This window comes from Panthera uncia (assembly GCF_023721935.1).
Source record: "Panthera uncia isolate 11264 chromosome A3 unlocalized genomic scaffold, Puncia_PCG_1.0 HiC_scaffold_12, whole genome shotgun sequence".
Classification (NCBI taxonomy): domain Eukaryota; kingdom Metazoa; phylum Chordata; class Mammalia; order Carnivora; family Felidae; genus Panthera; species Panthera uncia.
Genome location: NW_026057579.1, coordinates 20,134,082 through 20,149,494, shown reverse-complemented (window position 1 = coordinate 20,149,494; position 15,413 = coordinate 20,134,082). Strand labels below are relative to the sequence as shown.

At 42.3% G+C, this 15,413-nt stretch overlaps 1 protein-coding gene across 11 annotated transcripts in view; it reads right to left on the bottom strand.

Annotated features, from left to right (window-relative positions):
• The window catches only part of DTNB (dystrobrevin beta), a 239,661-nt gene that overhangs the window by 27,220 nt on the left and 197,028 nt on the right, over window positions 1–15,413 (bottom strand). For all 11 annotated transcript variants that reach the window (XM_049651935.1, XM_049651937.1, XM_049651938.1 and 8 more), the window contains one exon: window positions 10,783–10,879. In XM_049651935.1, coding sequence (XP_049507892.1) covers window positions 10,783–10,879 — 97 coding nt within the window. The remainder of the gene's footprint in view (window positions 1–10,782; window positions 10,880–15,413) is intronic.

Here is a 15,413-nt window from a genome sequence, read left to right as displayed (position 1 = left end):
GATAGCAGTGGTGCCTATAGCTCAGGATACCACTGACCTGGCATGTGTTTCTGTATTTAAGGCATGATGCCAATGATGAAATAATGTTCATACTATTTGAGGGTGGTATTTTTGTAGGATTCCTCTTGTTATCCTCCAAAACGCCAAGTTCACTGTCTTGAACATATGTAGTAAGACACTGCTGAATAAATAAGTGAACGGCAATTCTTTGCCTCGGGGTAGAAGTAGATTCAGCCTTCTATTTTAGAGTATGGTGGGGTCAGAGAGTCCAGAAGATTTAGAGGCATGTGAATTTGAATCACTTCCCAATGAGACTGTATCTAAAGGTTAAGTGAAGCAAGAGGAGAAGTGGTCCATGAGCACATCGAGGGGTTCACCAATAATCTAATGGACAAAGGAGGCTTTTATTTGTTGTTGTATAGGGTTTTTAAAAAGTACTTTTTCTTAAATTTACAAAGTTGATATTCATGAAGTTTGTTAGAACCCTCATGGGTCAACCGTGGCTAACTAAATATTGAGCACCCTTCCTCTGAGGTATATTTGGGGGAGCCAGATCAGAGACGCAGGCTTTTAAGAACCAGCTCACACCATGCTTTCTTTGGTGTAGTTGTAGTGGGTTATTCATCTGATTCTGGAAATCAGAAAGGGCATGTGGCAAGATCCCACTTGATATTCCAACTTACTGAAGTAAAAGGAAAGGTTCCAAGCGTGTCAATGCTCTCTTAGTGGAATCCCCAAGACTCCTCTAATTACACAATTTTCAGAGTCCCATCTATCTAACCCTCTGGACCATTACCATACTACTAATCTGGATCAAGGCAACCCCATGGGAGCCCTCTATTCTTATATCTTACTATCTAAAGTTAGAGTCTTTAAGCCTGATGTTGATCTGTATATAAAAAGTAGTGATGTCTAATAGGAGAATTCAGAGAAATGTTCCAGGCAACATCTTTCATGAGTAAACCGTACCTCTTGCCTTGGATAGCTCATTTTATTTGGTGTTAGCAATCCAGCAGTACAATTTTATGGTGCGTTGAGTCACTGGGAAAAATGGAACACTGAGATGTAACTCGCATGAATTTAGACATCCGAAACCCCTCCAGACTAGGACCGGAGCAGCCCACAGCTCAAGTGCACCGATGGCAGTAAATACCATCACCAGCATTACTCGTCAGTCTGTTGTTACCTTAGTGAGTTCCTCTGTAACATGCTGGTGAATCCCCTAACCAGGCTGCAGGGGCCAGGTTTTTACTAAGCAATTATCAAAATACTTTCAAGTGATACAAATAACTACATATATCCCACATTTTATAGATTATATGTATTTAAAAAAAAGAGAGGATGATTTTATTCTACATACTCAACATCTGTTCTTTAGACAGAAATGGTAATAGCATTAATCATAATTAATGGCGACCCTAAATTCCTTTTTCTGATTCCTTTTTATAAAGGGCGTTTCTGAACCATGATTTAGTCTTCTGAATGGGTAGGGAACAGGAGTACCTTGAGCAAAGTCACTGCTCTAAGTACTCGAAGCGGTTCTGTGCCTTATAATCAATAAACTTATAAATTCACACCACTTTTAGTTCAAAATCTTGTAAATTTGGTTAATACTAGTTTTCATTCAGCAACTATTTATTGAGTATCTGTTCTGTGGCAGGCACTAGCTAGCGACTGGGGATGGCAGTAGTGAAAAAGGCAGACAAAGTCCTTTAATTACAGTCTGATGATTATCACGGGCCTGATTAACCCTGACTCAGTTGATACAATCTAATTCCTGAGCCTGTTAAACTGTAGGGTATATTGTGGGTTGAAGAGTCACTCAGTGAAGTCTTATCTGAAATAGCCAGGCAGTTCTTCCCTTAATTATAACTCTTGGATCTGAGAAAAGAGAAGGGAAGGAGGGAGGGAGGGAGAGAGGAAAGACAGAAGAATTATCAGCTGAGGTACTGATGCCACTCAAAGCCCTGGAGAAGTGGCTGAAGGCTGAAGGTGGACCCACAGCACCAAAGCTGTTAAGTCACAGTCATTACCTGTTCCTCTCAAATCCCCCCAAAGCTAAAATAATCCCTAAAGAGGAAAGAAGCAAAAAGACGACTACATGAAAAGTTCTCTATAATGGATTTATAGAGCCAATTTTGGGAAGCGTGTCTAGTAAATTCTTCATTGTAGGAGTCTCTCACAACTATTTAATCACCCATATAGGTAACACATTATGATGGGGAAGAAATTAAACTATACCAGCTAGAACCCAGGAAGGAAGAAAAAGTTACAACTTAGCTCTGTGCTAAATACCTTTTTGTATCTCACTCAGTAAGGAGACAGACTGAAACAGAAGCACTAGTTCTGAAGCTTTATGTGTCTACTTGTTTAAAATGTTGAATTATATAAAGCTATTGAGCTTTCAAATTTGAGCCTCAGCACTGAGCCTTGGGTGGGTCCAGTTTAAACCTGTGATGTAAACAGAGGATATTTAAACCTATATCCACAGAGCAGAATGTCTTACCTATATCATAGTGGAGAAAGATGGGGAAAAGACAATTTGTACCAATTTGTGCCATGGACGGTCCTAAGAGAGTATGAAGACAAGGTCATGAACTCAGGACCATGGCCAAGGAGAACTTCTAAGACATACACACAAGTGGTTCATTAGGGGCAAGCTTCAGCAGTCTGGGTCTAGCCTCTTACTTTGCCAACTTCAAGGGCATGATGATCTCACACAGACTCAAAGGTCACTGAAGCGAACAGGTTATTTAAGTCCCTGTCTGCTCAAGGTCAGCTTTAAAGCGACCTGAGAAATAACATACCAGCAGTGGCAATTTCTCATTCTTGGATTACATGGCAATCCATAATGTTTTTTAAGAATGAAACGTCTATTGGAAGCTCTACTGCTACCATTAAAATAGATACTCATAAAGCCCGCCCTCTTCGGAAAGAGAGTTCTCAGGTAAGGTGTAGGGTTCTTCACTCTGAGCCGGCACATTCCCAGAGGGAGGAGATGCTAGTCTGGGCAGATTGTTGGAGTAAGGTCCCAGCAAGTGGTTTTAGCTGCAATGTGCATCTTTGGGGTATAGAGGAGAGAAGAGAAGGAGGGGAACAGTGGCTGTCGGCAGCTACAGGTGAGGTGATGCCCTGGAGCACCACGAAGGAGAGGAGACTGTCAGGCAAACAGCGGGAGAAAGGAGAAGGAAGGAGAGATGTTCTCTTTCCTTCCCTCAACACAAGCGCACCCATCCTCCTATTTGTGGTCGGCGTTACCAGCATCCGCGTCTCTGTGGCTTCTAAGCAAACTGGAGGATTATACGTCTATGCCCCCCTTGAAGTTAAGTGTGGTCATATGACTTGCTTTGGCCAATGAAAGGGAGGGAAAGAGAAGTATGAGTGTCACTTCCTGGGGCTTGACTTTCCATGCTGTCTTCTCCTGCTTTGCCCATATGAATGTACCTACTGAGGAAGTGCCATAAGATCAAAGCAATAAACTACATGTCAATGAGGAAAAAAACAAACAAACAAACAAACAAAGCAAAAACAACACTAAACAAACTTTTGTTACAGTAAAGCCACTGAGATTTCTGGGTTGATCACCTATCTTAATCCCATAATCTATCTGCTTTCCTTCTGACAGTCTGTCTCTCCCTTGCTCCTTTCTTGCCTCTTCCCCCATTTGATCTTTTCCTCTGCACTCTATTATTTCATTGCCCTCCTAACTGAAAATAATAAATATACTGTTGGGTATTCCTATTCTTTTTTTTCTAAATATTTATTTTTGAGAGAGAGAGAGGGAGTAAGGGGAGTAGGGGTGGGGGGGGAGGGAGACAGAGAATCCAAAGCAGGCTCTGCAGTGACAGCAGTGAGCCCGATGCAGGGCTCGAACTCACTAACTGTGAGATCATGACCTTAGCCGAAGTCAGACGCTTAACTGACTGAGCCACACAGGCGCCCCTGTATATTCCTATTCTTAATCTAAAACATGGATCACTTTGTTTTTTGAAAAAGAAACAAGTAAATTTTTTGAATTAAACATTCATATTTCTCTCTTTTAAAATTAAAGCCCTGAGGTAAGTTAAAAATCAGCTTTAGCTTGTATAAAAAAATGTATGCTTTGAAAACCTTACTATGTTATATAAACATATGGTGTTACTATTGTGGATAGGCCCTCAATTGATTTTCTTGTGTGGGTTAAGGGCTGTCCGGAAAAATAAAAACAAACATAAACCTTCCCTAAACACCATGCAACAGCCATGCAGCTCAAAAACCAGAGCTCCCCCTGGAGCAGACTCTGAACAGGAAATCACTGAGGGCATAACCAGTCACTTAGCTTTCATTGGTAACTTTGTTAAGAAGGCTCCTGGGGCTGGAGCATCCAGAAGCCTGTTCGAGACTAAAGGACATTTGAAGTCATCAGAAAAACTATACATTTCCATGCACAATCATTCATGATGTAGTATTTAGACCTGAGGTCACTCCCACAACCCTGAAAGTTGTTTCAAGCAATTAAAGTCACTCTAGACATGAAGCAGCAGCGAATGCAAAAGCAGGGAAATGCAATCGTAGCCTGGCTAATCATGCATAGTTAAATAAACACAACAGATGTGTACTTTAACAAAAATTCAACGAGCTCTGGTTTCAAGTAAGAACATGCTCTGCTAATGAGGTAAACATGACGTGGACTTTCAGGCCGTTTTACACGACTATGGAGCGAACGGCTGAGGGTTTTACACATAACCAATTCTGCAGAGGTGAACTTGTGCAGGGAGGAGACGAGAAAGAATGTAACGGTTCTCTGAGGAAGAGAAGAACATGCAAAAGGAGCAAGAATCAGGTGGAGAATTCCCAAGTTCACTTACTGCCTGCTTTTGCTCTTCCTCCTAGAGGTGTTGAAGATGGAAAAAAAGGCAGAGGGAAAAAGGAGAGAGGTTAATGGCCATCACCACAAAACATCTGGAAGAAATGATGGAAGAATCAGGCAAACCAGGCCAGGCGCACGGGTTCAGAGACCAAAGGCCCAGACGGTCATCAGGCACCATCAGCTGCACAGAGCGAATGGCAGGCCTCCGTCCCACCCAGTTCATTCAGGGTTAGCCTCTAGAACTGGGAAACCATCTAATCCAACTTCCTCATTTATGGACAGAAAAGGCCTAGAGAGCCTGACTCGCCCGAGCTCACATAGCTGTTTAGGGTAGACTGAAAGAAATAGCTCAACTAGGACCCAGAAGCCCAATAATCAATCTCCCCATTCCTAATATTCCTATGTGTTAGCTACCTTCCTCTAGGCCAATGGTTCGCAAAGCAGCAGCACCTGGAAACTCGTCAGAGATGCAAAGTTTGGGCGCCTGCCAAGACTACCTGAATCCAAACTCTTGGGGTGGGTGGGGCACAGCAACGTGTTTCAGAGCCTTTCAGCTGATTCTGATGCCTGCTGGTTTGAGAGCCACTGCCCTAAAAACTTCCCCCAAACTAGCAATTTCACCTGACCAGACTCTCTTCCTTAGTCCCCTCCTCTCCACTTGTTTTGGGGCTGCTTTTTTGTGGTTTTGTCCCAAGGATGCGCTTACATCCCATCCCCATTCCTCCAACAAACTGGAAGCTGCTTCAGGGCCCTGAGAGGCTTTTCAAAAAGAACTCTCGACCTCGGTTTTCCACTAATTCAACACAGGTTCATTTAGTACTTCTTATGCATAAGGCCCTGGAAACCTGAAGATAAGATGTGGTCTCTGTCTTTTAGAGCCTCACAGTGACGGCGGGCAGAGTGGGTACTTGCCAACTCTCAGCTATCACAATGCACCACTGGGAGCCGCGGGGAGAAGCACAGCAAAGACGAGAGAAACACTTCTGAGTCTGTCTCTCCGTGGTCCTTTGCTCTTCAGCTACTCTGTCTTTTAATGGGCCTTTTTGCTTCTTCTTTCTCTGCCTCATCATGAGTAACTGTGGTCAGGGAGCCTCTGCTCTTTGCCCAGGGTGTGCAAATCTAAAAGCTGCTGTAATGGTTCTATTTAAATCGGATCCAGCCGTGCAGGCAGTCTTTACTGAACATGTGTGTAGGAAGTCTTAGGGACGGACGGGTGCTTCTGCTTTTACAGGGTCTGCAGATCTGGGGCCAATGGTAAGAATGGTTTCAGAAAATCCAACCAGTTACAAAAAGGAGAGAGGAAGTAAAAAAAATTGGAAAAAAAAACATTTTATTCCTGCAAGGAAGAGACATGGACTAGAAATTAAACAGGCACCAAGAACTCTCTTCTGGAGACTCCAACTGAGCACAAGAAGATGTTCTTCATAATCGGAGCCAGCTGCTAGATGCCTGACCAAACCTATACTCACAGGAGCCCAGGCAAAGAAGGCCCTGAGCGTTAGCTCAGTAAGCCTTAAGAAGTTAGCATCTTAGGGTGCCTGGCTCAGTTGGTAAAGCATGCAACTCCTGATCTTGAGGTCGTGAGTTCGAGCCCCACCTTGGGTGCAGGGATTACTTTAAAAAAATTAAAACAAAAGAAAAAGAAGTTAGCATCTTTCAGTTTTTACATCTGGCACGTGGCTCTGGTCAGAAGGGCTTAGAATTCCACAGCTGGGAAGAGCCTTCCCTTCCTAGCCAGGCTTCCCTGTAAGGCAGAATACTTTTCTCCATTCACTCGGCAGGGCAAAGAGCCATAGGAAGAGTTATTAAACCATTTAAAATGTGTGTTTATTGCTGGCACTAAGTGTTGAAATGGACACTGAGATGGTGGGGGAGGGATGAGGCAATCCTGACAGGCTGAAATTGCAGCTGAGGTCAGAAGACAAGGACAAAAGTTCTCAGGACTGTTTCTAAGACACCTCCCTATTTTTACTGTTTTCTCCAGGCAAGGTAACAGTGCTTTGGCTCAACAGAATAGGGAAATTTCAGGAAGCAATGTTTCCCATTTGCACATTTGGGAACTCTGCTATGGATAGTTTGTCCCAGGACATGACATCATGATAATCTGCAGGAGACACGTGTCAGGTTAGGACGGGAATGGTGGACAGGGCAGCCTTTTCAGGAGGTAGGGGCCTCTGCTGTGCACTGGGGTTGGCAGAGGGTGGGCTTTGACAACGTGTTACTAAGGATGGTGTTTTACAATTTAAACTCACAGAAGTTGCTCAGATAAAGCCTTGAAGGCTCTGTCAACACACTTAACAGGTCAGATACGAGGCCTTAGATATAAGGTTTTTGTTTTCAGTCAGTCAGTCGTGTCAGTAAACACTGACTGATGGCAACTGGCACAGGAGCCAAGGTTGATTTAAAGGGAATAATAATACTTTAATCACAAATCCAAAAGTGCTTATGTCACCTAAAAACATGCGAGACTTTTCCACATGGGGGATGTCTGGCTAGGTGGCCAAAGTAACACCGTAAGTACTGCAGTTATCTACATGATAATTTATATTTTAAACCTCATTTGCAAATAAGGTTGAAATCCAAAACTGCAGAATTCACCTGGTGACTCTGTTTCAAAAGTAATATTAGGAAAATGAAAAATGAGGCAGAAAAATACTGGAAACATGATTTAGAAAGTAAAATACCAACATACAACCACTTCTAGCTTAAATAAGTTTGGGACAGAGGTTATCCATACACATTAATCAGGGGGGGAAATGTAAGGAAAAGATACCTTCTCACCATGGGTACCTGGGTGTCAGTCTGCATCATGCCACCAAAAAACCAAAAATACAATTAAGAAGGTCCCTGAGGGGTGTCTGGGTGGTTCAGTCAGTTAAGTGTCCGACTTTGGCTCAGGTCATGATCTCACAGTTCGTGAGTTCGAGTCCTGCGTTGGGCTCTGTGCTGACAGCTCAGAGCCTGGAGCTTGCTTCAGATTCTGTGTCTCTCTCTCTCTCTCTCCCTCTCTCTCTCTCTCTCTCTGCCTTTCCCCTGCTCGTACTCTGTCTCTCTCTCTCAAAAATAAATAAACTTAAAAAAAAAAAAAAGAAAGAAAGAAGGTCCCTGGTACTCCTTGGTCTTACTGCCAAATACCTAAATGTGACAGTTAGGAACCAATATTTTCTTGTTAAATAAATGCATGATTAATTTTTACCCTGCCTTCTTACAAAAAAGGACTTAAGATTATTATTGAATAAATTAATAAACAATGGGAACACTTCATATACATCCTTCTTTAAATTATCATTTTTCAGATAAATAGATAATGTACACAATATTTCACTGAAGCAGTAGAAAGAACTCCCTGTGAAATGGAAATTTACTGTGCAGTGTATTTTAATTTATGAGTATCCCAGACCATGTGGTTTCATTGTCCATTTGACTAAGTGCTTACAGCTGTTTTATGAGAGAATTAAATGCTAGCAGATTGAACATCAACGAGGGCAGGACAGTCCTTTGAAATTAAAATTAGGATTCTAAAGCGTATTTTTATTATGGGTTAGTGAATATATTTTCTTAATAGTAGGAAAACATCTTTGAAATTTTCATGGAAGTCAATGATTCCTATGGGTGACCTTCTAGGAGTGCATATAATACACAAATTAGGATTGTGCTGTCATCTTTTTAGGAAGCTGGACATTAGAGAGGCATGAAATTTTCAACTGTAAATTCTAATCAATGGGTAAAAAGACAACATTCCTGCTCTGTGTTGCAAATTCTTCCTCCCAGTCTGAATGGCCTCAGCCTATCTGGTAAGTAAATTATAAGGCATTTAAGAAGCCGGCAGGGGATTTTACAAAATGGGGCACAAGGATCCTGCTTATTTTAGGAAATTATAACTGTAAGACAGTAGCTAGAAATACAAAGAAGCTCAGCGTTTGGGATCAGAGTTCCAGGCCTCAGCTCATTCTGCCCAGCCCTTGAATACAAGCATCAGAAGTGAACCAGGTCACAATAATATTCACAGGGCTCTGAACCAGGAACTCTAACGGAGACTGAGGGCGGCGCAGCTAACGAGAAAGCACACCGTGGGACTTTGGGGGAAATGCATTCTGACTTCCCTTCAGTTTGCATAAACCTTTTGCCTTTTACAAAAATTACCCTACGGTATCTTCCCACCTATGTTTGGGCAATGTCTGAAAGCAACTTACTACAAGCAAGTCTGACACAGGCCAGGGATGAGTGGATCCCCTATTATCTCCCATCTTGCAGGGGACTACCCCACAATGGCAGGACTTTCAAAGCCCCACATGGCTCCAGATGCTATACCGGCCAAATGCATTTAAGTCCCTCTCTGCCATCTTGAGTGGGTGATTGGGTTGGATTAGCTGGATACTTGACAACTATTAGAGGGATCTGGGCCAGGTTTTCTTTAAACAAGACCCATTTAGACACGAAATACTTCTCAAGAGAAATTCCGTTAACAGGGTTAATGTAGAAACACGTCCATGCAAAACAACCCAAATACCCAGGACCAAAGCTAGAAAAAGAGATTCAGCTTAAGACTAAAAGAAGCGATTGTCTTGAGCAAGTCAAAAGTCAGTTTTTTTTTTTTTTTTAATGTTTATTTATTTTTGAGACAGAGCATGAGCAGGGAAGGGGCAGAGAGAGAGGGAGACACAGAATGTGAAGCAGGCTCCAGGCTCTGAGCTGTCAGCACAGAGCCCGATGCGGGGCTCGAACTCACGAACTGTGAGATCATGACCTGAGCCGAAGTCGGACTCTTAACCAACTGAGCCACCCAGGCGCCCCAAAAGTCAGTTTAAAACACAAACGCTACATTCACCCAAGTTGCTAATACCACTTGCTTCACTATGAAGGGACTCGTTTAGCATAGAGAAGTTGAAGAAAAGTCTCCAAGCTGATGTTTCCTTGAGCCGCACTGCTAGTCTGGACCCCTGTCACTCACACACTCACACTCACAGGTTGTGATGCAGCACAATCACTGGGCTAGACAGTTATATTTATCTCCATTTCTCCTTTAGCTTCTTCCCTCTCTGATCCGCTCTACATATTTTCCCAAACTATTATTTCCCAAACCGTCAGTGACTCCCTTACCACAGGATTCAATCTACTCCCCTCAGCCTGGCTTTTGAGGTAATCCACACTTTGTGATTTCCACTCTGGCTGCGAACTCAGTGTGGTACCACAAAACACAGTGGTTTCCCAGCACAGACACAGAGACTGAAGGAACTAACAGCAGGAACAAATGTATTCTGGTATTGCTGCTACGTATCTGGGTAGATATTTCTGTGGAGTGCCAGTCAAACTGTCCAGGTGAGGACACTTAAATGCCAAATGTGCCTTTCTCTCCTCTGGGGTATAGGGGCTGCGATATATTTGTCGCATGTTGTAATATGTCAACAACGATAGTGACATCTGAATCATTCCAAATTTATTCAAGCCCCAAGATAACAAACATAGAGCTGGGATGCTCTTTTGTTCCTCCTAATAAAGTTATTCATTAGAATTAGTCTGATTAGCTTGGTCTGCCGCGATAATACTTACTAAAATAGGACTCTTAATCCTTCTTGAGTATTTAGGCGAAATATTTGAAAATTTGTTTTAAAAGAAACTTCAAATAGTTGAGAAACATTTGTTTACATATAGTTAATATCCTATTTATAAACCTGCCTACCACTATTTAAGGACATGACGCTAATTCCAGTTACTCATTTTTTATAATCAGACTTTACACTAATTAGATGACTTTATGGAGTCGTGTCTAACTTTACGGGCAGCGCCATTTAAGCCTTTAGCGGCACCCTGTTCAGGCAGCACGGCAGGGGTTGGGGGGGGCGGCAGCAGCTGAACTGGAGGTGAAGGGGAACAAGCGGTGGGAGGGAGGCGGGTGGGGGGGGCGTGGGGGAGCGGCCAGGGCTCTCTCTTACCTTCAGCAGCTTCATCAGCCCCTCCAGCTGAACCATCAACTCGCGCCTGCTCTCCTGCAGCGCCGACATTCTCTGCTCCAGTTCATCTTTCCTTTGCCTGTCCGAGAGGAGAAGCCCATCTGGAATGAGGCTCTGAAGATAAAGGGACCCTCAAGGAAGGGTCTAAGCCTAGGCGAAATGGGCTTCAGACCCGATTCCGCTATTTACTGGGGTCTGTGATGCTGAGCAAGTTACTGAACTTCTGATACCTTATGTAGAAAGTGGTGATAATATCTGTTTTGCTCACTTTCCTGTTGTGAGAATAGTATGTAAAAATGCTTTGGAAAATGCACATGGCCATATACAGAACAAAGCATGATTAATATCATTGTTAAAGTGATTTTAAAAATTCCTCAGGAAGTCAATTTTAGAAAGATACATGAAACGAGTCCGAACTTAAATTGATAGTGGAGAAAACGTATGAAAACTGCTCAGGGGAAACAGGGTTCAGTAGCTGATGCTTCCAGCACCAGACGCCAGCCTCAAGAGTGAGACTGACATCAGGGTGGCTCTGTGTCTGAGAGAATTCACTTTTCTCCGAGGCCAGGTTTCGCGTCAGTTCTAGCTCAATAAGTCCAAAACCAAACTTAAGACTTTAGTCCGCAAATGGTTCTCTTTCCTCATTTCTTCTAGCTGTCATGGCTGAAAACCTCTGTCCTCTTCGATACTTTCCTGCTTATACCCTATATTCAGTCATCCGACTTAGATGACTCTTTCCTAGAAATGTATGTGTCTTTCTCTCCCGTCTCTCACTTTATCCAAGCACGCCTTACCTCACACGTGCAATGGTCTCTTAGCCTGATTAATCCTGATTTCATCTGTTATGGTGAAGTGGAATAGAAATCAGGAGGCTTGAGGCCCACCATTTACTAAATATTGCAACCTTGGACAAGTCACTTAACCTGTAAGAGCCTCGATTTCTCTTCACTAAAATGGGACTAATTACATACAAACAACTATGGCAATATCTGGAGGATCAAATAAGACCATGGGTATGAAAGATAAAATTAATGGCACCTATTTCCTTTTAGTTTTTCACTGTGGTTGTTAGAAAAGTTTTTAATTACATGTGTGGCCCACATTCTATTTCTATCAGAGTGCTGCTCCAGACCCCACCTGCATGCCTATCCTTAGTGCCTCACCTTCTATCCCCTTCCACGTCTGGAGGTCCAGCTGATGGTTCACTTTTCCTTAAACAGATCCTATCATTTTACGAATCCCAGCAATTCCCCAACTTCTTCCAAATATTATTCACTCCTTAGTGTCCCACCCAAATGTCACTCTTCCCGGGAAGCTACTCCTAATTACTTCAGCAGGTATCAGATCCTGCTTAATCAATCACTACAACAACTGGTGCTCCCGTGGCACCTAATTTACTTTACCTTGCGTTGCTGTCATACCTACCATGATGCAAAATCCTTGAGGTTAGGGGATGAGTCTTACTCATCTTTGCATGTACTGAATGCTTAAGAGAATATCACATCCAGTATGTACTCAATTAACATCTAGTGAAGTTAACACCATCATTGTTTGAAATCCTCCAAGGATTTCCACTCACCTATCACTTAAGGCTCTCCAGAATCTGGTCTCAATTCCTCAACTAATTTTATCTCCTATCACTGGCACTCTAAAGATTAATTCAATGGATGCCTGAAACAAATTCTTAGTTCTAAGACTCTTTCCCTTCTCTGAAATGTATCATACTTCTTTGGGGGATCATGCTGAACCCCAACTCCACTTCTAATCTGAAATGTTTTGTCCCAGACTCCATCCAAATCAACCCTACCTTCCATGGTCTAGCTCAACTTCCACCACCTCCATGGGTCTAATTGCTTCTAGCCTCTCTATATATTTTCATACTTAGATTTCTTATAGCATAATGCCCATACTATTTATTAACACTATATAATATTAGTTAACTGACCAGAAAATTATTTTATGTTTATTTCCAAAACTAGATCACAGATTTGTAAGATGGAATCATTGTTTTCTAGTCTTCATACTCCCTAAATTTCCAGCACAGGTATAAATTCAATAAAGAAAAACCAACTCATTCGATTTTCTAGAGAGCCTTTCTTCTCTGAACTTCTAAGACTGGATGCGGTACTCTTTCCCTGTGCTATGCACAACCAAATAATTACACTATGTGGTGAAAATGAAGGAACTATATGTAGCTACAGCAACAACATGGAAGGACCCTAAAGCGTAGTACTGAAGGGGGGAAAGGTTCCACTCTATGCATATAACCACATTTCTATAAAGCGCAAAAAACAAAAAGCAAAACTAAACACTTTATTATGTGGGAATACACATATATTTGATGATAGATACTGTTTAAAAAGCAAGACAATGATAAACCAAATTCTGGATACAGGAGAGCTCTGTGGGGAACGTGGAAGCAAGGAAATGGGCTTGGGGGCACTTACACACACGACATGGTTTTAACAACACATGACAAAGGTGTGGGTTCATGGGTATTCATTTTATCTTTATGCTTCATATCTTACACATTTGTCATATATGTTATTGAAATGAATATACCATTTAAAAATAACAGTCATGGGGCGCCTGGGTGGCTCAGTTGGTTAAGCGTCCGACTTTGGCTCAGGTCATGATCTCACAGTTCGTGAGTTCGAGCCCCGCATCGGGCTCTGTGCTGACAGCTCAGAGCCTGGAGCCTGTTTCAGATTCTGTGTCTCCCTCTCTCTGCGACCCTCTCCCGTTCATGCTCTGTCTCTCTCTGTCTCAAAAATAAATTAAAAAACTTAAAAAAAAATAAAAATTAAAAATAACAATCATGGGGGAAAGACAGAATTCATAACCACTAATCCCAAGAATGAAATTCTCTATCTCGTTTTATTACACTAGCTGGGTACCTGGCAGTTCCTGGATTCGTATATATTGATCAAAACCAGAAGGATGTCAGATACGTAGAAATGAATCTTGCCCTTTATGTGTCTTTTGATAAACAAAAGTTCTCAATATGAATATAGATGAATTTACCAACTTCTTTCACGGTAAGTGATTCTGAGAAACTATTTTCTATTCCAAAATCCTAAAGAAATTCTCTCACATTTTCTTCTAGAAGTTTTAAAGTTTTGTCTCCATGTTTAATCCATCTGGTAGTGTGTTCTGTATATAGTGTGAAGTGGAGAGCCAATATGTTTTGTCTGTGTGCATAAGCAATTGATCCTGCACGCTTACTAAATAGTCTCTCTTTCTTTAGTGATAACAGAAGCTGCTTTTCAGATTAAACACTTCCGGACTTTTCAAGATTTAGACCCTCCTCAGATTTAGGGTAAATTCTTGCTTCTTGCTGCCTACATGACATCCCTGGGCTCAGCCCTCTGCCTACTAAATCAGTGATATTTTCCAGACACTTCCGGCTGAATTAAGGACTTTTAGCGATCCCACGTCCAGCAACAGTTAAGATTGGAGTATAATCATTTTTTGCTTTGCTAGATATAAAACAGTTACTTGTGCCTGGGCTGTGGTGAGGAAAAGGGAACAGTTGTATCTTACGCCGAGAGTTCAGAGTTAACACTGGGACTGAGTCAGCTGCACATGCTCTCCCAGACTTCGGAGAGTAGCACCAAGCTGCTAACATCCCAGACATGCAACGGAGGGCCTAGGAACCAAATCCTCAAGCCCAATTAAATTTAGGAACTAAAGTGAATTTTCAGAAGAATGGGAATCTCTGTATCTCTAATGATTTTCATCTGCACAGTTTAAATTCTTTATGACTTATTTATTGATGATATAAATCTAGAAAGAAAGACAGTTATAGAAAAACAATCATCTCCATTCTCTAGGAGAAGAAATGATGGTTGAGAAGCTACATGACCTAAGCCAAAGGAAGAATTACAAAAGGATATTCGGCTATGCAGAACCCCAGATGATGGCACATTAAAAATCAACTGTGCAATGTCAAATGTTACAACCTACACAGAAAGGATACTCTTTGGACATCTAGAGGTCTGGTGAGAAGCCAGCCACTAACTTAGCGTCCAAAAAATGTCTGCATTTACCAAAGAGTACACACACATCTTTTTAAGACTGATAGGAAATAAGAGCCTAATAACTTTGATCAGATCACTCTCATGTTAAGCTCTTCTGGCAGACTTCCTCATTGGCTCCAAAATAGCATCTCAGTGGGGGCTGAAGCAGCTCTCTGCCCGCATTCGGGTCCTGAGCCCTGAGTCTCCGGACCCTGAGGCCGTTTATATCTATGTTGAAGTGGGAAGGTTCCACAGCGGTGGTGCAAGGGATTCCCACGTGGTTTTGCATCTCAGAGATGTGCCTGTGTAACAAGCACCCTTCCCCTTCAACAGAGTCCTGCTCTGACTGTGAAGCACCGGGAGAATATACTCATGGGACAGAGGAGCATTATTCCTGCCAAGGGTCTTCAAAGTCAGACTAATTAACAAAATAAGAAGACGGATTGGAGCACAGTCTTCTTTTTTTTTTTTTTTTTTTAATTTTATTTTTGGGACAGAGAGAGATAGAGCATGAACGGGGGAGGGGCAGAGAGAGAGGGAGACACAGCTCAGCCCAGAGCCTGACGCGGGGCTCGAACTCACGGACCGCGAGAT